General features: G+C 32.2%; 1 protein-coding gene across 7 annotated transcripts in view; it reads right to left on the bottom strand.

Annotated features, from left to right (window-relative positions):
• Nucleotides 1-26301, bottom strand: part of LOC114337033 (beta-arrestin-1) — a 131455-nt gene that overhangs the window by 44796 nt on the left and 60358 nt on the right. For all 7 annotated transcript variants that reach the window (XM_050642396.1, XM_050642402.1, XM_050642397.1 and 4 more), the window contains 2 exons: nucleotides 5542-5698; nucleotides 2275-2439 (listed from right to left, as the gene is read on the bottom strand). In XM_050642396.1, the coding sequence (XP_050498353.1) occupies nucleotides 2275-2439; nucleotides 5542-5573 (197 nt within the window). In that variant the 5' untranslated portion in view covers nucleotides 5574-5698. The remainder of the gene's footprint in view (nucleotides 1-2274; nucleotides 2440-5541; nucleotides 5699-26301) is intronic.

Genomic DNA, 26301 nt, shown 5'->3' with positions numbered 1-26301 from the left:
ATGTTATAGCCTTATTCTTTAACAATATCGCTGTAATAATATTGTTGCTAGACAGATAAATTTTCATTGTATACCGGGTGTACCAATCCAACTTTGTTTTTTGAAGTTATACTTCTTTACGCGCGATGAGGGTGAATTTTTATATGTTAAAACCAGGCGCATACGCATCACCCAGGCGCATACGCGCATTATAACTTTGTTCTGATTGGATGTTCAAATGACATGTCAAAAATTATCCAATATGGCAGCTGTAGGACAGCTGTGGTTTGGAGGAAAAGGTAAAGGTAAACAAATGTATAATATATTAGTTTTATTGTTGTGAGGACAGAAACAAAACAGTTTATAATATTGTAGTGACTTTTAAATAGTTTTTAAAAGCAACAGGTACGTAATAATTGTTAATGTATCATGGGTATAAACCTACCTGTTTGATCTGCCAAAATACATAGTATGTAATAATGTAATACTTTTATTTATATAATTTGATTACCATCAATATTCACCTAATATATTGTTTTCTTACTATATGTTTTGTTGTATTTTTTTTCAATTCTAAAGTCCACTTTACATCAACAATAATTGAATAAGAAATTGACAACAAGTTATTCAAGGTCAAATTTGGCTTATACAAAACACAATTCTACATCCAATTTTGCCGTGAATAAAAAGAAAATAAAGAAATTTGACAAAATAAAACATATCCAATTGTTCTATTTCATCAAATTCCTTCATTTTCTTTTACAAACCATACATTTTGTACTCGTCAAATTTGGCCTTGAATAACTTTGTCAATTTCTTGTTCAATTTATTGTTGATGTAAAGTGCACTTAAATCATTTCAATTCAAAATTAAAATAATTTGATCAATTTTCAAAATATCACAAGTTTAATGACGTTCTACACCTTCGGCAAAGAATTAAGGATTTGCATGAAATTTTAGTATGTTATAGTTTACTTCAAAAAACTAAGACTTGATTTTTTAAAAAATGTTTTACCGTGCCGTTTAATTACTATTAAGGGTCAAAGTTAAGTTTTAACATGGGCTCTTATGGGAATTCTTAAAAAGTTAATAACTTTTGACCCAAATTTACGATTTTTAATTATTTGTGCTTAAATTAAAGGTATTTTTGTAAGGAATAACATATTAAAAAATGAGGATTGTTTACCGTACCATTATTAAATAAAAGTGAAATTACTGTTTCGAAATTTAACAAAGTTGTAGTAGTGAGATCAGCTGCACTCATAATTATATCCGAAACGTACGTGTCAATCACATGACCTCGGTGGTCTAGTTGTTGAGCGTTCGGTCAGAGTTCGAAACGTCCCGGGTTCCAATCCTCTACGATTCATTTTTTTTTTAGTTGTTTTAATAAAAAATTTTTGAAAGTGGTAGATAAGAAAGTTAGTTTAATATTTAAATAGAATACAATTACTTCGTTAAAATTATATAATAGAAGTATAACTTCTTACGTGCGTACAAAGTACACACACATTCTTTTTTCTCAACGCATCACTCTGTGGAATATTCTTGCATCTAGAAAATACTGAAATTAAAACCCAACTATGGCCTCATGTTTTCTCAACATTCGTTTTTTGATTCATTTGCTTATGTTGGACCATAAAAAAGTTAGGTACTTTAACAACTAGCCGTGCTTTTCATAAATACAGGGTGTTTTTAAATAAGTATGACAAACTTTAAGGGGTAATTCTGCATGGAAAAATAATGACAGTTTGCTTTATAAACGTATGTCCGCAAATGCTTCGTTTCCGAGATAGGTGGTGTTGAAATTTTTCTTACAAACTGATGATTTATGTACTGCTCTAAAACCGGTTGAGATATACAAATGAATAATCTACTATTTTCAATGGGAAATAAGCTGCAATTATTATTAGTATTATTTTGTATTTTTACAACGACACTCGACTTGGGCGTCGAAACGTTAATAAAATCATTTTTTTAATAAAATTGTGGCTTATTTCCCATTGAAAATAGTTGATTATAAAAATGCCACAAGGAAATAGCTTCAGAACAACATGCAAATGAAATTTGGTGGGTTTTAAGACGTAGGCGCAGTTATTGCGCATTTTTTGACATACAATTAAGAATTTTATATTTATCATTTGCGCGCATACGGATAGATAATATGAACCGTACGTATTTATACGGGTAATATGAATTATTTTTTAGAAAAAAATTAATCAAGAATTTGTAAATGCATCTATGGGTACTCGCTTGGTAGTAAGTAAGGAATACCTGATTAAGTATATTACTTACCTAAATGCGGCGAGTACATGTCCAAATACTCTTCTGTCTTTTACATAATCGGGATCTATTAATACAACGCCATCTATAGGATCAACGCATGATATGTGGTCGACGAAATCTCTTTTACCTAAATATACTGTAATCTTTCCATTCGGGGAACTCTTCTTGAACACCCTGCAAGAAAAAACGAAAAATAAAAGTATGCGACAACACAAAGTTATAAAAATCTATATATTATATATACAAAGAAAACCAATATCGACCTTTTCAAAAATGACGCTACTGTCATCAGTAAAGGATCACAAGAGGATCTTGATATTTTGGCGACGAAGGACCAGATCCAGCAGGACGCAACCACATAATTGCGAGAAGCTTATAGAGGCACTAAGACTGCGTTAGTAGTACCAATAGCCAAAAAATATCCTAGGTGAATAAAGAAAGATAAGGATTGGCTGTGCCAATTGACAAATAAAGTTAAATGCTTTAAATGCTGGGTTTATGGTCATCTCGCCACCCAATGTAAAAGCGAAGTAGACCGGACTCAACTTTGCACGAAATGTGAAAAAGCAGGCCACAAAGTTGTATTATGTAGGAAGGAAGCCCGATCATGCATTGAAAAGAGCAATCTGGAGACGTGTGCTCATATAGCGGGTATTAGCAATTACCCAGTCTACAAAGAGGTACTCCAGAAGATAGAAGGTAAACGGTTAGGTACTACAGCTCAATATTAACCATTGTGAAGATGCACACGATCTGATCGTACAAATAGTGCAAACTAAATATAGATCTGGCACTATCATCTGAGCCATACAGCAGTTAACAAAATTTGTATACCTGGGAGCGCTTGTCAACACTGAAAAAACACTATAGCAGAAATAAGAATTTGCATGGACAACATGGTGCTATTTTGGGCTCAATCTACTTCTTAAAGCCTCAATTATAATATGGAGAAATACAAAGTACTTTTTAAAGCCTCAATTATAATATGGAGAAATACAAAATAATAATACCTAACATATGGTTCAGAGACCTGGACTCTGGAGAACACAATACAACTTCGAACGTCTGAGATGAGTAGAGCATGTAATCAGACTCTGCTCGAGTCTAGAAAAACGCTTCGTGACACACCAATTGGTGAGAAAAGAAGAGGAAGACCCAGGTCAAGGGTCCTTGATAATATCGATGAAAATATGAGAAATATGGAAATACATGCTTAGCGGAAGAAGGCGATAATTAGGAACGACTATAGAGCAATTCTTGAGGAGGCTAAGATCCATATAGGGCTGTAAAGAAAAAATGATGATAATGCCCTTATAACAAGAAACTAACTACTGGATTGTATTTAGATCAATCAGAAGCATTTGACAATGTAATCCATCTATTGCTCTTAGAAAAGCTGGAGGCATTATTAAAATATAATGTATTTTTGCAGAACATTCAAAATTTACTCACCAAAACATTCTTGTTGTTGTCATCAGACAAATGAGATACACTTTTATTGTTAAAAATTAAAAACAGACGACGTAGAAGTGATGGCAACAGATTTTCTTCATTGCTTCCATCAAATATCGTTATTCACACAAACATACACAACTAAAACACTCTTTTGAGTAAGAGTATTCTCAACCTACAGTTTTATTTAATCGCATTCTCTTTTCCTAGGTTTTCAATGCACATGATTGTATGTTCTTTATCAAATATCTAGTTGAGAATAAACAACAGATTGTAAAACAAAATATTTATTTCTTTTTGTTTCTTGGAATAAATTTTTTTAACCATTATCTTGAATTTAAATTATGAAAAATTTATTTTTGAAATAACTATTACTGAATTTGAATCATCTATTAATTATTAATAAAACGCACTAGCACATGCCATTGAGGGACTGAAAGTGTATACAGTAAAATCGAAAATGATAACAGTTCAATGTCATGATTCATGTATGTATTAAAGCCCCAAAAGAGTGATCATGTGTGTTGTTATAATTCTAAGGGAATATACCGGGTGGACCAAGGAAAATTAGAATATTATTAGAACATTACGAATATAAAGATATAGAACAATTCATTCAAGAAATAAACAAAGCCATGATGGGAAACAACGCAAAGAATATGGTTATAATAGGAGATTTATAGAGAGAATAAATTTAAGAGATTATTTCATTCATAGATATTCTGACCAATACAAAGCTACAGAAATAAAAATTACAGCGATTATTTTTTAATGATTTTAACTTCCAATCGTATAGTAAGATTTTTGATCACGTGTTTAATTCTGTCCAATCAGATTATTGTTACATTGGTAATTTTCTACTGTAGAAAATTACAGTGAGAATTTTCAAGTACATTGTACATTACATACAAGTAGATTGTTTCTGTTTAATTGCAACCAGTTTCCTAGTTTTGACAACTGTCACATTTAAGAAAATATCCATAATATACTTTTAGTTCTGCATCTAATGTCAAATTGTCACGAGGAGAACACAAATAGGCAAATTTAAGCGCTCGATTTACTTCGGTAAGATTATTTCATGAATAAAACTGTATTTATAAATAAATTAACTAATATTTTATTAATATCTTCATCTATATATTTGCTAAACTGTGCTTTTCACCTTGACAAGTTGAAAAATGTGTGTCACATTAATTGGGATCAATGTCACTGACTGTTTTTATATAAAGACTTGAATTTTATATGTAAGTATTAAAAAATAATCTTACGAATATCACACGACAGTAAGAATAAATAAGAAAATAACGCTTTACTTTTTCTCAAATTTGTTGTCATTGGGCAACAGCCACTCGAGCCCTGCGGGCTCTCGTGTCTATTGCCAGAACACAAATTTTTCGAAAAACTGTCGCATTATTGTCAATTTATTCTCACTCTCTTGTGATATTATACCCGATAATTTTTTTCGATAATTTCCCGTCGTCAATTATTACGTCAAAAGCCCTTCGTTGCTACGCAAAAATACATTCAGTGACATTAATGACAATTAATGTTTTACAACTTGTCACAGATAACACCAAGAAATAGGTTTAGCAAATATCCAGGAGAAGATATTAATAACATATTAGTTAAAATGATTTAAAAAGACAGTTTTATTCATGAAATAATCTTACCGAATTACTCACGAGCTCTTAAAAATTATAGATTTATTTGTTTCTCTCCTTCGAGTCGTGAAATTAAAACTGGCAAAGTATCACTCGGGATATAAATCGATAATTTTAGAGCTCTCGTGTAATTAATACTGAAAATAATTTGAATGTAACCAACCTGGTGGCTTGTCGTTTGCCTCCATCGTCCATATCTGGACTAGAGCCGGACGGAGCTAGCCTCGTGCTTTGTGGGTCCGAAGTGGAAAGCAAAGGCACCTTGTGCCCCTCCAGTCTGTTGAAGTGAACAGCGTGATCCTCTTAAAGTACTTGGTCTCCTGAAACAAAAGAATTCGATCAGTTTTAATAGTTTCAAAACAATTAAACCAATTTTATTGTAGAGATTTTGAGAACATATTCCGGTGGTGATGTTGACGGAATTAATTGAAATGAATGTAATAAAACGAACGGTAAATATTTTATTTATTTTGGTACAAAAAGGTATTGCGCTTAGGTTTCGGAAAAGGGCCGAACGATTGGTTTGTGAACCGTTCACCAGCTGTGTCGTGACTAAAAAGAAAACCACAACGATAATCTGTTTATGTTTCTTCCCTCTGACCAGATGACAATAAATCATTTAGGTCTGGCGTATACTTTTGCAGTTTTAAGAAAACGCCCTTTAATGCATTAGTGAGTTGTTGACACAATTGTCTGATATAGTACTTAATTTATGAGGGTGCAGTTTGTTACACCGCACAAACGAAAAACAGATGGTGAAGGATACATTCCGTTTTTATTTACATGTGAATTTTGAATGACTAACGTCGTTTCGATTTTGAGAAAAAATAATTAAAAATTAAGAAAAAAATAAAATTAGCAGAAATAGTAATTATAGCGTAATACTATAAACACATAAAACTGTCAGTTTTAGTTGTTAATACAATTTATTTTATCTATAAAACTCGTTTTATAATGGTTTTATGAAATGATAAAGATAAGCAAGCAGTGGTAAAGAAGTTGTAATAATTAACCAGTAATCGTTACTAAAATTGTATCGTTTTAGGACCATTTTTCCCAATTTCTCATTGAAACACGAAAAATACGAAATATACCGAAAAGCAGGAAAAAACCGAAAAAAAATACAAGAAATTCGAAAAATTCCAAAAATTACTAAAAATACACAGAAATCACGACAAGCACGAAAAATACCGAAAAACACGAAAAAGACTGGAAAACACGAAAGATACCGAAAAAAAATTGCGAAAAATACCAAAAACACGAAAAATACGAAAAAAAAAAAAGAAAGATAGCTACCGAAAAACACGAAAAATATAATAGACCGGGTAGTATCCCGGTTTATATATAAATTATTCCGATTCTGCTGCTATTTTTAAAATTATTAACAATTAGCGCTCTAGTCCAGGATGTATCGTCGCCCCCGTTAATGAAATTAATCCGATGTGATTTTTTTGTACAAACTTACTCAAAAAGAGGTCCTTATAACACATCCACGGGGTGCCGGGCGGTGCCGTGGTCGAAAAATTGTTTAAACAAATTCACAAAAATAATTTTTTCACTTCGAACAATTTTTTTTAGATAATCTGTAACATTCTGAGCAAAAAAGGTCTCTAAAAGGTGATTTTTCTCTAAAGTTGATTGTTGTTGAGTTATACGCGATTTAAAATTTGAAAAATGCGAAAATGGCCATAATGTAATTCGACAACAATCAATTTTAGAGAAAAATCACAAGAGACCTTTTTTGCTCAGAATAACCCAAATTATCTAAAAAAAATCGTTATCAATGAAAAAATTATTTTTGTGAATTTGTTTAAAAAAAATTGTTTAAACAATTCTTCGACCACGGCACCGCCCGGCATCCTGTGGATGTGTTATAAGTAAGTGTAAGTTTGTGTTTGAGTAAGTTTGTGCAAAAAAATCTAATCGAAATAGTTTCGATAATGGGGACGACGATACAGTTGGACTATAGCGCTAATTGTTAATAATTAAAAATAGCAGCTTTGTAATAAAATAATGCCAAAAATCTTTTCAGGACCTTGAAGAAGGGATTTGAAACTTGATTTGGTAATTTTTTGAATTTCATAATAATAATTTTTAATCGAGTTTTTAAGCCTTGAAAATGGCCATTTTTGTATTTTTGAAATTTTTAATCGCATATAACTCGACAACAATTAATTTTAGAGAAAAATGACAAGGGATCTTTTTTTGCTCAGAATGACCCAAATTACCTAAAAAAAATTTTCGAAATGAAAAAAATATTTTTGTGAATTTGTTTAAAAAAAATTGTTTAAACAATTTTTCGACCACGGCACCGCCCGGCACCCTGTTTATATGTTATAAGGACCTCTTTTTGAGTAAGTTTGTGCAAAAAAATCGAATCGGAATAATTTCGCTAGCGGAAGCGACAATACTGCCCGGTCTTATCAAAAAGGTAGATAAAATCAAATTAGAACATGAAAAATGAAATTTACAGATGACAAAATTACACAGCCAAAACAATATAATTAACGTTTTCACTAATCAACATCCTCATTTAGTTCTGGAATTCTCTGGATACGAAAAGTGAAACACGCAATAATCAAATATATCCCGGAGACAACCTGACAAACAAATCGTTAGCACCACACCATTCGTTATAGTCGAATAGATATTATTCGCGAAATAAGACATTTCCTAACCGACGACAGCCAGCAAACTTATCTAATGGCCTATTGAAATGGCATTAATTAGATCATTATGTTACGGAACATGCTACAACTCACCATCATTTCATTTATTTATACCACCCCTAATAGACCAGTAAGGATCTGTTTTTAGGTGGATGTGAGAGGTGGCATTCAGATTTTTGCGGATAAGTTAGGTGATAACTTCGTTAATAATAATTGATTTATGCTGCTTCTCAAATATGCCGGGAACATTAATAAAAAAAATAAAACATTTAAACATTTCAAAAAATTTCGTTTTTTTTTCTACTTTTTTTGCTTATAACTTTAAAACGATTCATTTTGGAACAAAGTCGTACAGGAATAAAACAAAGATAATTAAATTTTCTATCAGATGCGATTGGTTAAAAATGTCTTAATTTATCACCCTTGCTGCAAAATAGCAATAAATATAAAATAGGGGGCAAAACAAGCCTCTCCTTATTCAATGATTTTCCATCACTTAGGTTACACTTGGAACCTTCCTAATTCGCTTAGAAAATGTTTGTAACGTGCTAAAACCGTACACCAAATTTCATTAAAATTGACTTACTAGATTTTGAATAATAATTTTGCAATCTAAACTTTTTTTAAAAAATTAAAATTTTTTAAAATCTTGCACAACAAAAACTAGAACATACAAAGATTTGTCAATTCTTTTACATATAAAGAAGCACTCCACCTATCTAATGCACTTTACAGAATTGAAATCGGATTGTTTAAGCAGCCTCAGCAATGTTTTAAAGTGATAAACAATTTTTTGGCTTATAAACAAATTAGTCCTGTGGCCAGGAGGGGGTGCTACGGGCTCCTTTATTTAGATGGACTTACCCAAGATTTTTATGTATTTTTTGACCCGTAGAACACGATTTTTTTGGGTAACAGTTGATCCGGATGTCGATAAGATTGTTATAAACAAAGAACTTAAGGAATTACATAACACCGATTTTTCGCAAAATAAAACATTTTTTTGTATTTCTTGGGTAATTCTAAGCAAAAAATGTTCCTACAAGTTTTTTCGTAGGATGCATAGTTTTCGAGATAAACGCAGTGGAACTTTCAAAAATTCGAAAAATTGCAATTTTTGAACGCGAATAACTTTTGATTAAAAAATAAAATAGCAATTCTGCTGACAGCATTTGAAAGTTTAAGTCAAATTATACCGGTTTTAATTATTTGCATTGCTAAAAATTAATTTTTTTATTATTAAACAAAGCTATTTGTTTATAAGCCAAAAAATTGTTTATAAGTTTAAAACATTGCTGAGACCCCTTAAATAATCCGATTTTAATTCTGTAAAGTGTATTAGATAGGTAGAGCACCTCTTTATATGTAAAAAAATTAGACAAAAAATTGAACTTTTTTAAAAACATTTAGATTGCAAATTTATTATGCAAAATCTATTAGGTCGATTTTAATGAAATTTGGTACACGGTTTAAGTATGTTACAAAGAATTTCCTAAGCGAATTACTAAGGTTCTAAGTGGCACCAAAGTGGTTAAAAACATTGAATAACAACAGGCGTATTTTGCCCCCTTATTTTGTATTTATTGCTATATTGCAGAAAAGGTAATACGTTAAGACATTTTTGACCAGTCGTATATCATACAAAATTCAATTATATTTATTTTATTTCTCTACGACTTTGTTCCAAAACGAATCGTTTTAAAGTTATAAGCAAAGAAAGCAGAAAAAAATCGACGTTTTTCGAAATTTTTAAATATTTTAATTTTTTTATTAATGTTCCGGGCATATTTGAGAAGGAGTATAAGTCAATTATTATTACTGAAGGTGTCACCTAACTTTATCTGCAAAAATCCGAATGCCACCTTTCACATCCAAAAATATACGTTTTTTCACAGATCCTTACTGGTCTATAAACGCTATTCGCACAATTAAAAACCAGGATATGTCTCCGAGTTAGAGATGGACTAGAGTTACTAATCATAATATTTAACAAAAAATAACGAAAAATATTTTTAAATGATTATATCATTATCAAGAATAATATACAATACATTTTATGATTCGTATGTTTTATCATATTATTGAAGTGTTTTTGGATAGTTCAATATGTGTCTTGCCTTCTGTTGCCATTTCTTTTTATAGTTAGTCACTATTCTTCACTACGGTTCGCTTTTTATTCTGCCATTCTGTTATTCTCACTTGGTCGGTGCTTCGACGGTTCTTAACGGTTCAGCATGAGCTACGACCAGTTGCTTGAAATCCTGCTTTGTGGAGTTCCTGTTGTGAGTGAATAAAAGGGTGGTGATTCGTCTAGAAGGGTGCTAAGCAAACGTTTTCTTGATTTAGGTCTGCCAGGATACGGTTTGAGGCCAAAAAGGGGCGTTGGTTGTCGACACTTTGTTTGGATCATTCGGTGGGGCAGTTCTACGGGAGTCAGAATCCGAGAAGCCTGAATCTTTATACAGTTTTTCCAGAGGGGTTGGATTCCAGCCGGTAATGAGTCTGCAACTTTCATTCAGACTGACATTTACTTTCTTAGCCTGCGCAGATCTCTTCCATACCTGGCACGTATTCGGCCATTTAGAAACATAGCACCTGCGCTGTTGAGAGCAATGAGGGTATTTAACTCCGAATTCCATCCTACTACATCGATTTAGTTGATATTTTCACAGTAAGTAGGGAATGGCTCAAGAAACAAAGTCTACCCTATGTCGATGTGTGCTTTTATCTTGGGGGTGGTTCCCACCCCTTCTCGGGGTTGAAAAATGTTTTGGTTAAGATAGCCACGGAAGAGTCTAGAGAACCTAATTTTAAGCAAAAACTGTTCTATAATTATTTTTTGAAAACTCATTACTTTTTGAGTTACTCGTGGTTGAAAATTGGCCATTTTCATTGAAAAATTACACCTTTTCGGACGGATTTTTGCGAATACCTTAAAAACTATGCATCTAACAAAAAAACTATATAAAATATTTCTGTAGGTTATAAAAAAACAAAGAGATCCGTTCCTTCATAAATGTTTTAGTTAAAATACAAAAGAAGATATGGTAGGTAAGAAGAGTTTGTTTTTTTGCTGCATGCTCAAATCGGTGTATTCAACTTGAAATAACAGAGAAACTGTCGATTTTAGGTGTATAATGACACTAATAACTTTTGTAGTGCTTGAAAATACCTTTAAAATGAGCAATATTAAATGTCTATTACATTCAAACTAAGCGAGATATTCTGCAAAAAAGTTGATGACTAATGTATTTTAAGAAGAAATGAGAAGTATATTTAACCCCCCATCCATCAGAATTTAAATACATCGTTTTGCTTCTACAATACTTTTTACTATAGTGTTATTTCTATGTTCAAAAAGTTGGACTGGATTAAAATGAATGGTTTTTGAAAAAAATAAGATCAAATCATAGAGCGCATTTTTAAATCTTCTTAAAAATCTTCCTTTTCCTCCATGCAACTCGAAAAAGATACGAGATACGAAAAAAACATACCACACAAAAATGTAGGGCTTTTTCAGATAAAAATTTTCTTTTTATTTTTCATTACTGTCAAGTTACATGGAGGAAAAACAAAAACGTTTTTTTTAAAACTATTCATTTTAAACCCGTCTAACTTTTTGAACATAGAAATAACACTATAATAAAATGTATTGTGGAAGGAAAACGATGCATTTACATTTTGGTGGATGGGGGTTAAAATTGCTTCTTATTTTTCCTAAAATACCTTAGTTATCAATTTTGTTTGCAGTATATCTCGCTTAGTTTTAATGTAATCAGCCTTTAATATAGCTCATTTTCAAGGTCTTTTCAATCACTACAAAAGGTATTAGTAGCATTATACACCTAAAATCGACCGTTTCTCTATTATTTCAAGTTGAATACACCAATTTGAGAATGTACCAAAAAACAAACTATTTTCACCTATCATATCTCTTTTTGTATTATAACTAGAAGATTTATGAAGGCCAGTGTCTCTTTGTTTTTTTATAACCTACAAAAATGTTTAATATCGTTTTTTTAGTTAGATGCAAAGTTTTTAAGCTATTCGTAAAAAACCGTTCGAAAAGGTATTATGTTTCAATGAAAATGGCCAATTTTCAACCACGAATATCTCAATTGAATTTTCAAAAAAAATTATATAACAGTTTTTGCTTAGAATTAGGTTCTCTAGCGAATTCCGTGGTAATTTTAACCAAAAATTTTTCCACCCCTAAGAAGGGGTGGGAACTACCCCCAAGATAAAAGCACACATCGGAATAAGGTAGGCTTTGAATTAGGAGATAAGTAGAGGCTAGGTCCAACATTTCATTAAAATCCATGCAGTAGGACAGGGCTTCCCAAACTTATTCGTACTGTGACGCCCTTGAGATTTTGGAATTTTTTTGTGACGCCCCTTAACCCAACCCCCAATACAATTTACCAATTTTAGTAAGTACTAGCCTAGTAACAGGTTATAGTTATAACAAAAAAAAACTATTTGAACATTTATATTTTTAAAATAAAATAAAAATGTATACCATTTTTATTCAGTTGCAATGCGAAGGCAAAACAATCTTACTTTTCAATCACAATACGGAGTGCAGTCCAGTCCCTTGAATCGCGATTTTCGGCTCTTATTGGAGCCTCATCGGAAAGAACCTAGGCACTGTTCTCCATATTGTTCTACTGCTTCGTATTTATATTTCTATTAGAAATTAAGAACGAAATCAAAAAATAGGTCCAAAAATAAAAAGGGATATTTTTTTTGTAACTGGCTGGTTAACGTGACGGATGTGCTTGCTTTTTTGAGCACAGCTTATGAAACAGGGGCTCCAGTTTGGAAATTGCCACTCTCATTTCTTTTTCTAAGTTTATGTTTGACCTGTACTTGTTTTTAATTACTGTCACTGCAGAAAATTCCGTTTCGCACAAGTACGAAGTCGAAAATGGTAATAGTACGAAGTCGCAAATGGTAATAAGACCTTTAATGTTGTGCTGTGCTGATGGCATGATATTCATGAGAAACTGAGCTCCAAAATTCAAACAGTGTGTCCTTGTCGTATTGAAGCTTTAGGCTGGAATCACAAGACAATTCTGTCAGTTGTTCTTCTTCCTCTCTTGAAAGTGTCGAAAATGTGGAAAAACTTACTAATCTATTCTTTAAAATTTTTTCAAATATTTTGGAAAAAACAGACAACAAAGAGACTGGTCTGTAGTTCATCACGTCTTCTTTATTTCCTTTTTTAAACAGAGGTTTGCTTGTGCCTATTTTCAGACATTCTGGAAAGCAACCATCCTGAAAACATGCATTAATGAGAAAAGTTAAAGGAGTAATAATTTCTTCCTTAATTTGTTTGATGGTTTCTGTCTTGATCTCATCCCAGCCAGGAGATTTTTTGTTTTTTTAAAGATTGTATTGCATTTACCACTTCTTTTTGGTCAATGCTGCTTTCTATCCTATCTATTTCCTCAGTCTGGTCATTACAAACGGGTATTTTTTGTGCATATTTTTGTCCTAATGTGCTGTAATGTGTATTAAATTCATTTGCAATTTCTTTTCTGTCTGTTATTATTTCTCCTGTTTTGGTTTTAACCGATTCAATTTTTGTATTTCCTTTTATTTTTCCGCACAATGAATTTATTACATTCCAAAGTGATGAAGAAGAGGTCTTATTTTTTCAATTCGTTGTTTTGTATAATTTCTTTTTGCAGTTTTAACTAAGTCTTAATTTATTTTTATAGTCTGTATATCGTTGTTTTTTCAAGTTACCTGAGGGATCTTGGATTAGCTGATCATACAATCTATATTTTTCATGTACAGACTTTAAAAGTCCCTCTGTCATCCAATCTTTTTTAAAAGTGGTTTTTATATCATTTCTTTTTAAAATAATTGTATTTTTGTTTATTAAATTTAAAATTTTGTCGATGAAAAGTTTAACCGCTTCATTTTTATTTGTTTTATTGTATATATCCAACCACCTTTCCTGCTTCAAATTGTTTTTTAGATTTTTGTAGTTGATGTACTTCTTTATTATTATTTTGTTTTCTTTGGTTTTGGTTAGACTAGGGATGGAAACTGCGATTGGATAATGATCTGAAGTAGTATTATTTTCAAATACAAATGAAGTTATGTTAGTGTAATCAGCAGGTCTTTTTATAAAGAAATGGTCTATACAAGTTTGACTTCTAGGTCTAGTTGTTTTATTTATATAAGATAAGAAATTTTGTGAAGCTAGAATATTTTGGTATTCTTCAGTGTTAGACGGAGAGCTAGAGGCGAGAAATCATCGTCATAAGTAATATGGAGTTTGGCATGTGAAATGTGTCTATTGTATATTGATAACTATGACCCCTTTCAGGCTGACACCTCAGTGGATACAGAAAGTAGCAATAAGGGATGAAAGGGGAAAGTTGGTGCAGTCATTAAATGTTTTCACCTTCTATTTTGTTAAACCTCCATCGATTTGCATGAAAATTGGTGAGTAGTTAGAGCATAACTCAAGAAACAAAACTGATATGGTGCCAACGTGCGCTTTTACCCTGGGGGTGGATGCCACCCCTTCTCGGGGGAAAACTATTTTATTAAAAATAACCCCACTAATCGATAGAGGGACCAATTTTAAGCAAAATTTGTTACTTCTAATTATTAAAATAAATCAACACTTTTTGAGTTATTAAAGATCAAAGATTTGAATTTTTCGTGAAATAAATGCATGATGTAAAGCGGTTTTTCGTGAATAATTCAAAACTGTAAGTTTTATCAAAATAGTTATAATTACCAAAATTAAAGATAATAAAAAATAAAAGAGATTTATTATTTGAAAAACCTTTGAGAATTAATAAAAAGTGAGTTATAGGTGATGGAATGTATATTTTTTTCGGCTAGTACCCAAATCTAAGTATTCAAGCTCAAATAACGGGAAAACGGTGCATTTTATAAAATATATTTACTGAACACTTGTCAAAGTACTCAAGCATACCTATCAAGTGAGCTCCAGATGAAGTTTATAACATCAAAGTTAAGCAAGTGATGATGACAATAAGAGAACCCTTTCGAGATTTTAGGAAAAAGTGAAAATTAAAACATACGCTATTTATATATTTATTTTGAAATTTGTTAACAGAATAGTTTTTAAAGGAATTTCGGGAATGAAGTTAGGATTATAATTTATTATCAAGTTCGTTTTATTACAATTTAAATATAACAAGTTAAAAATGCGAGCATTATTATAACGAAAACTTTGTTTTTATGTATTTAAATTCCTAATATGGAAAATTGCTATTATGAACAGTTGTTTAGAATTAAAAATTATGTTTAATGTGCAATTATATCCTACTATTTAAATGTGAGCTATAAAGACACTTTACTGAGCGAATTTCTTGAGCGAAATTCATATTTTTTACACATCGACTAAAATCGATACAATTTTATATAATCTTATGTTTATGATTTCATCTTGGATTTTAAACCGTGCAGATCTTTTTATGAAGAATAATTTTTGTTCGTAAAATTAATAATAAAAGAGTTATAAATGAAAATGATGATTGGTAGGTATCTCTAATTTGAGAAAAAAATTAAATATTTTCTTTTTATTAGAAGAATGTAGATAATAGTTACATTATTATAATAATTATTAATTATTTAATTAAAATAATAACAACTATTGCATATATTAGAACATAGTTTTTAATTCCAAACAATTTTTCGTAGTAACAATAATTTACAACAGTGTGAAAAAAAGGTACTTTAATCTTGAGCAAAATTCATATTTTTTAAAATACCTCCTATAATATAGATAAAATTTGCTATCTGATGATTGAATCGTGGGTTTTAGACGATGCAGAACTTTTTATGAATTATAACTTTATTTCGTAAAATTAAAAATAAAAAAGTGTCCCGTAATATATGTGTCCAACTTAAGTAGACACACTGTATATTATACAATATAATATACATAATACATAAATCATTGGGTAGACAGCACCAAAAATTTGTAACCTGCCATTTAAGATTACTTACATTAAAATTAATAAGTAATATTTATTTATTTGATATTTCAAATCTTTTACAGTTTATATGAAGTAATATATTTTTGAAATAATATGAAATTTTCATTAACATTTTTACGTACAGTGTCTCCATTGTAGAATTATCTCGCTATCTAAAATTACTAAAAAATCATCAATTGCTGTCCCGAGATGCAACTTGTCTTTGAGGTCGGTTATCTCGAAGATGGTTTGAGATATCGAAATGCCGTTTTCAGATTTGGATTCAGGAGACAAAACTACATTAACATCGGTACATAAGCGTCAGATATTGCAGGGGTGGCAACGCAGGAACGACGAACGGACTTTGCGAATTTATAAACGAAATCAAAATTTTCGTTGAAAATACTATTTATTTTTCACTTTCGCTGTCACATTCACTAAAATCGCTATCATAATTATTTTCATCACTTTCTCTATTATGAATGTCATCATCAGCTTGCTCATCATCCATCTCATCGTCTGTTTCATTCTCAAAAATAATATCTCTAACAATCTCTGGCATTTGAGGCCCTTCAAACCATTTGAATTTAAATTTATATGTATTATCTTCAGCAAGTTCCCAACCATTTTGTTCAATAACCAGATCTGTTGGATTTTTTTTATATGCGTTCAACCAAATACTTGTATCGTGCTCGTAAAAGATGTTGATATAGCTCAGATTGAGATGGTGGTAAAGTTGATGCATCAAAATTTTTCAGATATTTTTTAAAAAATGGTTCATTTACGTCTTTTAGCTTATATCGACGATTAAATATTGTAAGCCGTATGTCATTGACTTTTCTTTGGAGAATTCTTTTTGTAATCCCTGTACCGTATATGTGACAAATATATGTTTCTAGAATTTCAAAAACCGTCTCTTCGTCAAAATCGATATCTCCAAGAGCATAAAATGCTTCCTTATATTGCTCAAATGATTTCATAATATTGAATGGTCTCTTTTTTCCCTTTCTATGAAAACATGGATTATAGTCACAGCCAGTTAGAGCGTGGAAACCAGCTAAAGCTTTGCATATTGAATCTCCAAAATGTTCGTAAATTTTACAGATATCAAAATAATGTTTTTTTCCTGCGGTTCCAGACTGTATCCAAATGTGTAAATTACTGTTCAAATGATGCATATTACTTAACATAATAACCAGAATATCTGTATCTGAGCACTTTATGATTACATTGGCATCTTTCTGTAGTTGACATACGTGGTATATTATTTTAGTGTCTGCCTCCTCATGAGCTGGACAACTAAAATGTGGAGCTTCGTCTTTCTGCACTTCTCCATTTTTACTAACGAAAAACTTGTGACACTCAACAAAATTAACATATATTATTTTACCTTGCAGAAAAGGTGCTATTTCGTTATCAGCCCAATAAGTAAAAAAAAAATCGAACCAAAGCCTTTTTGAATTTGTTATTTCTTAACTCTTTAATAAAATCGACTGGTCTCTTTTGATTGGGTCCTGATATACAGAAAACGCGATCGGCTTTTTTGTTACCTCTTGTAGATCGTTCATAGTCTTTAATTGACGGTTGGAAACATTGATCAAATATCATCAATCCGTCAATTTAAGAGCACATGCGTGAAGTTAAGAATGATAAAAAGAACATATTATTATTAATTAAATGTATGTTACTAAAATATTATTTTTATATTATTTCGATATTTAATTGAATTTTTTCTATCGATATAAACTTAGTGGCGGTTCTAGCCAGGGGCAGGGGGGCAGCTGTCCCCCCCTTCAGTTTTTACAGTACTTTTGTACTATAATTTTCGTTAAAAAGGCACGTTATCTTGTTTATTCACCGGTTGTGTTCCGTTGCCCTCCACTTTTTTTGGTCTAGAACCGCCCCTGTATAAACTGAATATGTACAGAAACTGAGGGTGTCCAATAATGGGCACATTTGACATAATATTCAAATACATTTTTGCTATATTTTATATAAATGTCTTAAAACAATTTTAAAAACTTACATAAATAATATAATAATTAAGCTTCAAATTTTTGGAGCCTAAACTTTGAAAAATGTTTGTAGCATAATGTTTAATGGTATCAACTTTTCCGGGAGCTCATTTGATACATATTTCCAAGTACTTTGACAAGTGTCAGTAAATATATTTTATAAAATGCACCGTTTTCCCGTTATTTGAGCTTGAATACATAGATTTGGGTACTAGCCGAAAAAAAATATACATTCCATCACCTATAACTCACTTTTTATTAATTCTCAAAGGTTTTTCGAATAAGAAATCTCTTTTATTTTTTAATATCTTTAATTTTGGTAATCATAACTATTTTGATAAAACTTACAATTTTTGAATTATTTACGAAAAACCGCTTTACATCATGCATTTATTTCACGAAAAATTCAAATCTTTGATCTTTAATAACTCAAAAAGTATTGATTTATTTTAATAATTAGAGGTAATACATTTTGCTTAAAATTTGTCCCTCTATCGATTAGTGGGGTTATTGTTAATAAAATAGTTTTCACCTCTGAGAAGGGGTGGCATTCACCCCCAGGGTAAAAGCGCACGTTGGCACCATATCAGTTTTATTTCTTGAGGTATGCTTTAACTACTCACCAATTTTCATGTAAATCGATGGAGGTTTAACAAAACAGGAGGTGAAAACCTTTAATGACTGCGTTAACTTTCCTCTTTCATCCCTTATTGCTACTCCCTGTATCCACTGAGGTGTCAGCCTGAAAGGGGTCATAATTATCAGCATACAATAGACACATTTCACATGCCAAACTCCATATTATGACGATGATTTCTCGCCTCTAGCTCTTAGACTATGTGATCTAGATCCTCAAATCATAATAATTAGGGGTTATAGGTTTTTCTGCGTTCATTTCCACCTCTACAATTAGCCGTCGCGTGCGAGATCCTTTCCTATCGATTTCATTCCCAGCGTTTCTAGTCGCCGACGAAAGTATTTCTGTAAATTTCCTTCATTATTGTCCTTACGGTCGTGCTTTTAGGGATTAATCACGTAATAAACATGAAAACGGTTAGACGTTTCTCGCTGTTACAAAGCGCCGAAAAAAAAAACACCGACATTATGAGAGCACCGCCATAAAATGCCAACTCCGCTGGATATTTCAGTGCAATTGGAATTGGAATGGTTAAAAAGAGTTTTGAAGGACTCGAGTGCAAAGCGACGTTTGAAGTTTGGTCTACTTCGGTTTTAAAGACGCCAAAAAATTATGTTTCGTTTATTTATTCGAAATACTACGGAAAATATGGTGCAAAGAACCCGCGCACCCCGGGATAAAAATAGATTAAACCAAACTACAGCACGACTAAATACTTTGTTAAACAACGATATAAAACGATATCTACAAAATCTATCTGCCACGGAAACCTCCGAATATTCGCTAAGGAAGGCAACACGAAAAATTAACCAACCACAACTCTCTAATCCGCCTATCCGGGTCAGTAACGGACAACGGGCTAAAAGTAACGAAAAAGCCACAGTCTTTGCCAAATACCTGGAGGAAGTGTTTAACCCTCATCCTCAAAACAACAACCCTGATGCAGAAGATAATATTCAATTGAATTTAGAATATCCATACCAACTAGAAGCACCATTGAAGAAATTCACAGCCAAACAAGTTTTCAACAAAATCCAATCAGATCTGAATTCGAAAAAGTCCCCAGGGTTCGACTTAATCACTGCAAGAATTCTACAAGAACTTCCCAAACTTACATGATCTTAAAATCCAAACCAGACAAGCCTGTAGAAGTTAAGTCCTATAGACCTATCAGTCTATTGTCAGTGATGTCAAAGGTTTTCGAAAAGCTACTACTAGACAGATTACAGACAATCCTCGTGGAACAGCAGCTAATACCCAACCACCAGTTTGGATTTAGACAACATGTTACCACTGAGCAAATTCACAGAGCCTGCAATTCCATAAACAAAGCCTTTAAAACAAAGAGAATAAATACTGCAGCCTTTTTAGATGTCTTGCAAGCTTTTGAGAAATTCTGGCACACTGGCCTACTAGACAAAAAAGATAAGTCCTTCCTCTCAACTACTTTTAATTCTCAAGTCCTATCTTTCCGAACGACATTTCCTTGTAAAAGTAAAAGATCAGTGCAATAACTTATATCCAATCAAAGCTGGAGTACCTCAGTGTAGTGCCCTTGAACCAGTTCTCTACCTACTCTACACAGAGATCTTCCTACAACTCAAAACATCATCACAGCCACATAGGCAGATGGCACAGCAATCCTTGCGGCTCACTCAAACCCGTACATCGCCTCGCAAATCCTCCAGACAAATCTCGATAAAATAAAGATTTGGTTACAAACTTGGCGAATTAAAGTAAACGGAAGCAAGTCCGTACATACAGTGCTAGTCAAAAGTCCGTACCCCCCCTCGTATCTTTTGAACGGTTATACCTATAATAGTGAAATTTGGAGGGGAGATAAACGGACGTAATCTTCTTAACCAGTCGTGACGTAATAGTGACAGATGGATGACTTTACAGCGCCACTGTGACAGATAATTTTAAATGGGACTTTATGGCAAGTGATATCTCATTTGAAAGGTATTGAAAATACCTATTCAGTCATACTAATTTTGTTTGAGTTTAAGCTAATTTTGATGAATAAATGAAATATCACGAATTAATAATACAGAATTAATGCAATTATTTATAGAACATATTAAAAATATAAAAATTAAATTATAAACTAACTAACGTAAAGACCGAAATTAAAATCTATTATAATATTTATATAAGTAAACCTGTGTTTTTGCCTGATGTGGTATTCCCACTGGCCAGTGGTCATTCCTTTAGGGATGGGAAAAACCTACCGGTTTAAACCTAAAGCCGGTTTTTTACTTCGCAATAACCGGTTTTACCGGTTGTTTTTTTGTCCCGGTTATAACCGGTTTTTTCTTTTTAAAGTAAAAACCGGTTATTAGGTTTTTACGGTGATTAGGATTAGGTTGGTATTATTTCGGATCCCAATCATAATTATTATTCTCAAGTAATTATTCCAAACAAAACCATAATTCAAATTTTATTTTATTTTATAAAATACAGAAGCAAACTGAAAGTGCAATCTCACATCAGCCAGAAACAATTATTAAGTTTTATTATAATATTTCCTTGAAAAGGTACATATTTGTAATCATAATATTTACATAAGAAGTGATCTGGTTGAATTAGACGCAAACATCATCTATTTTTCACACTTAACTCTTGACATTGAAAGTGGGTGAATGACTTTGTCTGATTACCAAAAATAATGCTCTGACTATGATTATCGAATTACTGATTACGAATACGAATATCCAAGAATTTCGCTACGTTTTCAAAACGATACACTCATACAGGAAGTATTAAATGAGTTAAAATGTACCTATTCTACAAATATACAAACGTGTTAAAAGTAATACATGTTCTTTCGATAGTACTAATTTTGATCATATTGATATCGAGTCGAATGGAGTATCGCAAACTAAAGTGTATTGTAAATATGTAACTTTATAACCTATTGGATTAAAAAAACCGAAAACCGGTTTTTCCAAAAACCGGTTTTTGGCCAGTTATAACAGCCAGGTTAAACCGCAAGCAAAAAAAAACGGTATAACCGAAAACCGGTGTTTTGTCAAAAACCGCCATCCCTACATTCCTTATAAAGAATGTAGAATAAGTAGGATAGAAAATGTTAAGTAGATAGGTATAAGAAAATATATTGTAAAATAAATGAGCAAAATTGGTGAATCGGCGAAGGAGCCTTGAAAGGCCCGTAGTCATACAACTCCAAAGAAAAAAAAATGCGAAACTACAATATTATATTTATTTAATTTATTCACCAAAATAAAAATCAACTTAAACCTAAAAAAGGAACCTAGAAGTTGGTTTGTGTGTCGATAAGGCTTCCGGCTGACGTGATTGTCATTGCAGAAGGGGCTGTTCGTCACTTCAATCTCGGCTGTTGTTGAAAGCAGACCCATCACACCAGTGGCCATTACAAAGAATATAAAATTTTAGTTGAAATGTTTGAATAGAATATAAGTTTACGTGGGAAGAAGTTGTTTTGTTCTGAATATATGACTGAATAGGTATTTTGAATACGGTTCAAACGAGGTATCACTTGCCATTTACTGTATTTTTTGTATTTATTGTCCGTTTACTGTACAAAACGTTTTCGGTCAAACTGACCATCATCAGTGTAAACGTCCAGTGTACAAGTAATTAAATGTACTTCATGTGGATGTACTTCATCCTTGCTCGAAAATTGCACAAGGTAGTGCTCAAGTGAGAGGTTAACGACCAACTGATACCAAACTTACCTGATTACCAAAAAAATTCATAAAACTTACAACAGACAAACAAAATCAACCCAATAAATCCGCTAGTTAGGAAAATTAAGGGAACTTGTAAGTTTCATTTATGTCCTTTTCTGTAGTTTGGGCTTATCTTTTTTATGTTATTTGGTTGGTGTTTCATTGGAAATTCCCCCCCCCCCTTCCCCAAGGCACATTTGTAGATCCGTCACTGACTTCGCTGGATATTTTAGTGCAATTGAAATATGGTTAAAAAGAGTTTCAAGGACCCGTGCAAAGCGCCGTTTGAAGTTTGGTCTACTTCGGCTGGATTCTGATGTTTTAATAGAATTATATAATATCTGGCTAGCCTTGATTCGTTTGATATTGTAAAACAAACTTTGTGGTCGGTAAAATAAATATAATACTTTAGAGAGGAAATTTAAATTGTCAACGTCCATTAGGACATTGTCAACATAGTCTTTTATGTCACTATTGCTATCAACTCATGAATATTTCACAGAATTTCATTTCAAAGAGAATGAGCTCATGAATATTTCAAAATAATCAAATTGCTCTCAATAAATGCATCATCAGCCCGGCGACATCATGCTTAAAGTAACTCCATTTTCTGATTACATTTTATATCATTTTCTGATCGTGACCGACCTATTGTACAGTGTGTATATTAGTGCGGCAGATTCCTGCAAATATTATAAGAATTGTGCATTTAATGATAGAAGCATATAATTTGGGCCGCATATACTACACATACAAAGGTTCAAATTTAGATATTATGAGGCCATCTCAGATTTTGCCTTTTACAAAAAAGCCGGTGATTCAAAATGGCGACTATACATATGTGATTAATAGCACGGTAACTTTTGAACGACAAGTCCGATTTCAACCAAATTTGGTATACCGGTTCTTTTTTTGATGTATAAGATCGAGCTTTTGAACCGGAAGAATCGGTTTACCAGAAATTGTGTTTTCCCTGATTTTTTTGTAAAAAGATGTTGGTTATTTTTTCAATTCTTTCACCCTGTATATATTATTTTTTCAAAAAGGTAATACCGGCATTGAAAAGAACGTAAAAATATTTTTTAGGAAATATTTTGAACTTTTTAGTTATGTTAATTACCATGTAATAAATGCATAGCTTATCTTCACATGTACCTATGTGCGGCAGATTCGTGCAAATATTATAATAATTATTGTGCATTTAATGGTAGAAGCATATAATTTGGACCACATATACTACACATACAAAGGTTCAAATTTAGATATTATGAAGCCATCTCAGATTCTGCCTTTTACAAAACAGGCGGGCATTGAAAATGGTGACTATACATATGTGACTAATAAATAGCACGATAACTTTTGAACGAAAAGTCCGATTTCAACCAAATTTGGTATATAGGTGCTTTTTTTGATGTATAAGATCGAGCTGTTGAACCGGAAGAATCGGTTTACCAAAAGTTGTGTTTTTCCTGATTTTTTTGTAAAAATATGTTGTTTATTTTTTCAATTCTTTCACCCTGTATATATTAATTTTTCAAAAAGGTAATACCGGCGTTGAAAAGAGCATAAAAATATTTTTTAGGAAATATTTTAAACCCTTTAGTTTTATTAATTACCATTTAATAAATGCATAACGTATCTTCACATGTAGGTACCTATGTGCGGCAGATTCGTGCAAATAATAATAATAATATAAGAATTATTGGGCATTTAATGGTAGAAGCATATAATTTGGACCACACATACTACACATACAAAGATTTAAATTTAGATATGAGGCCATCTCAGATTTTGTCTTTTACAAAAATGGCGGGCATTCAAAATGAATCTGCCGTCCATAGGTACATGTGAAAATACGTTATGCATTTATTAAATAGTAATTAACATAAGTAAAAATTTCAAAATATTTCCTAAAAAAAATTTTACACTCTTTTCAATGGCGTTATTACCTTTTTGAAAAATTTATATATACAGGGTGAAAGAATTGAAAAAAAAACCATCATATTTTTACATAAAAAACAGTAAACTTCTGGTAAACCGATTCTTCCGGTTCAAGACCTCGATCTTATTCATCAAAAAAGAACCTATATACCAAATTTGGTTGAAATCTGACGTTTCGTTCAAAAGTTATCGTGCTATTAGTCACTCAGTACCGGCGCTAGGGTATAAGGCGCCCGCCTGTAAAAGTAGCATAGGCGCCCTTCGGTTTCTGTTAAATTAGTATTTTGTATAGCACCAGCAGAAAAAAGCTCAATTTGGCGCCCCCCAAACAGGTGCGCCCGCCTGCAGTGCATCCCTTGCAGGCCCGTTATCGCCGGCCCTGAGTCACATGTATAGTCGCCATTTTGAATGCCCGCCATTTTTGTAAAAGGCAAAATCTGAGATGGCCTCATATCTAAATTTGAACCGTTATATGTGTAGTATACAATGTGGACCAAATTATATACCTACTTCTATCAATAAATGCACAATTGTTTCACTATATTTCCAATGATATTCTATTCGAATAGTGAGTACAGGGATGCGTGCTGTCGCCACAATTATTTAATGTGTACTCCCAACTATTATTTCAGGAGGCACAATGAGAAAGAACTGAAGGTGTAAGGATTGCAGGGGAGCATCATTAATAACATAATATTTGTAGACGATACCGCAATCATGGCAGAGAATATAGACGATTTACAAATTCTCCTAGAAGTCATTAACGTAGAAAGCAAAAAGACGGGACTAACAATGAATATAAATAAAACCAAATACATGGTTACAGTATAAAGAAATAACATAATATTTGTAGACGATACCGCAATCATGGCAGAGAATATAGACGATTTACAAATTCTCCTAGAAATCATTAACGTAGAAAGCAAAAAGACGGGACTAACAATGAATATAAATAAAACCAAATACATGGTCACAGTATAAAGAGAGACAGTAAAACCACTTCTCTGTCGGCACTTTGATCTCAAGAAGTAATACCGGCAGTACGCAATTGATAATTCACCAGTGGTGGATGCGGGTTTTCACTGTTAAAACTCGTACGTTTCTATGCGACTAGCAATGCGAGAGTGGGGCAAAAGCGACTAAGAACATTGCGCGGTCGCCATGCGCCACTACAGATTATACTTCCAATTTTTCGGAGAGTGGTTCTACTGTCCCTCTTTATACTGTGACATGGTGATCTCAAAAAAACCTGTTGACAACAGACAACATACATCTGACATAAGAGGGTAAACCGCTAGAGAGGGTCGACAAGTATAAATATCTCGGAGCAATTATAAACTCACAATTAGATCAAGATTAGGAGACAAAGGTCAGAATAGAAATAGCTCGAAAATAATTTATAAAATACAAGTCATGTTTACAAATACGAAATTTTGGTCGCAACTACTATATGGGGTAAAAGCTTGGACTCTAAAAGCCCAATCCGTAAAAAAATTGGAGACATTCGAAATGTGGCTATATAGGCGTATTCTGAAAATTCTTGGACTGCAAAAGTCTTAAACGAAGAAGTGTTAAGACGAATTGGACATAACAGAAAGTTTATGAACACAATTAAAATAAGAAAAACTCATCATCAAATCATCATGCAAGGAAGAGTAGAGGAAACAACAGGCTTGGGAAGAAAGAAGAAATCTTGGCTGAGGAATATCAGAGATTAGACTAACCTCAGTTTTGAACAGATATTTCACGTTGCAAAAAATAGAGAAGCGTTTAAAGAAATGATCGCCAGCCTTCACTCAAAAAAATTTAGTTCGTAATATTGATTAACAGTGATTATTGAATAGTATTTCGTTGTAACAAAAAAGAATGTGTGTACTTTGTACGCATGTAAGAAGTTATACTTCTATTATATGATTTCAACGAAATCAATATACTTTAAACAGTTTCTCTACTACTTTCCAAAAATTTTTATTAAAAC

The sequence above is a fragment of the Diabrotica virgifera genome, chromosome 2, assembly GCF_917563875.1.
Source record: "Diabrotica virgifera virgifera chromosome 2, PGI_DIABVI_V3a".
NCBI lineage: Eukaryota > Metazoa > Arthropoda > Insecta > Coleoptera > Chrysomelidae > Diabrotica > Diabrotica virgifera.
This window is presented reverse-complemented; position numbering and strand designations above follow the sequence as displayed.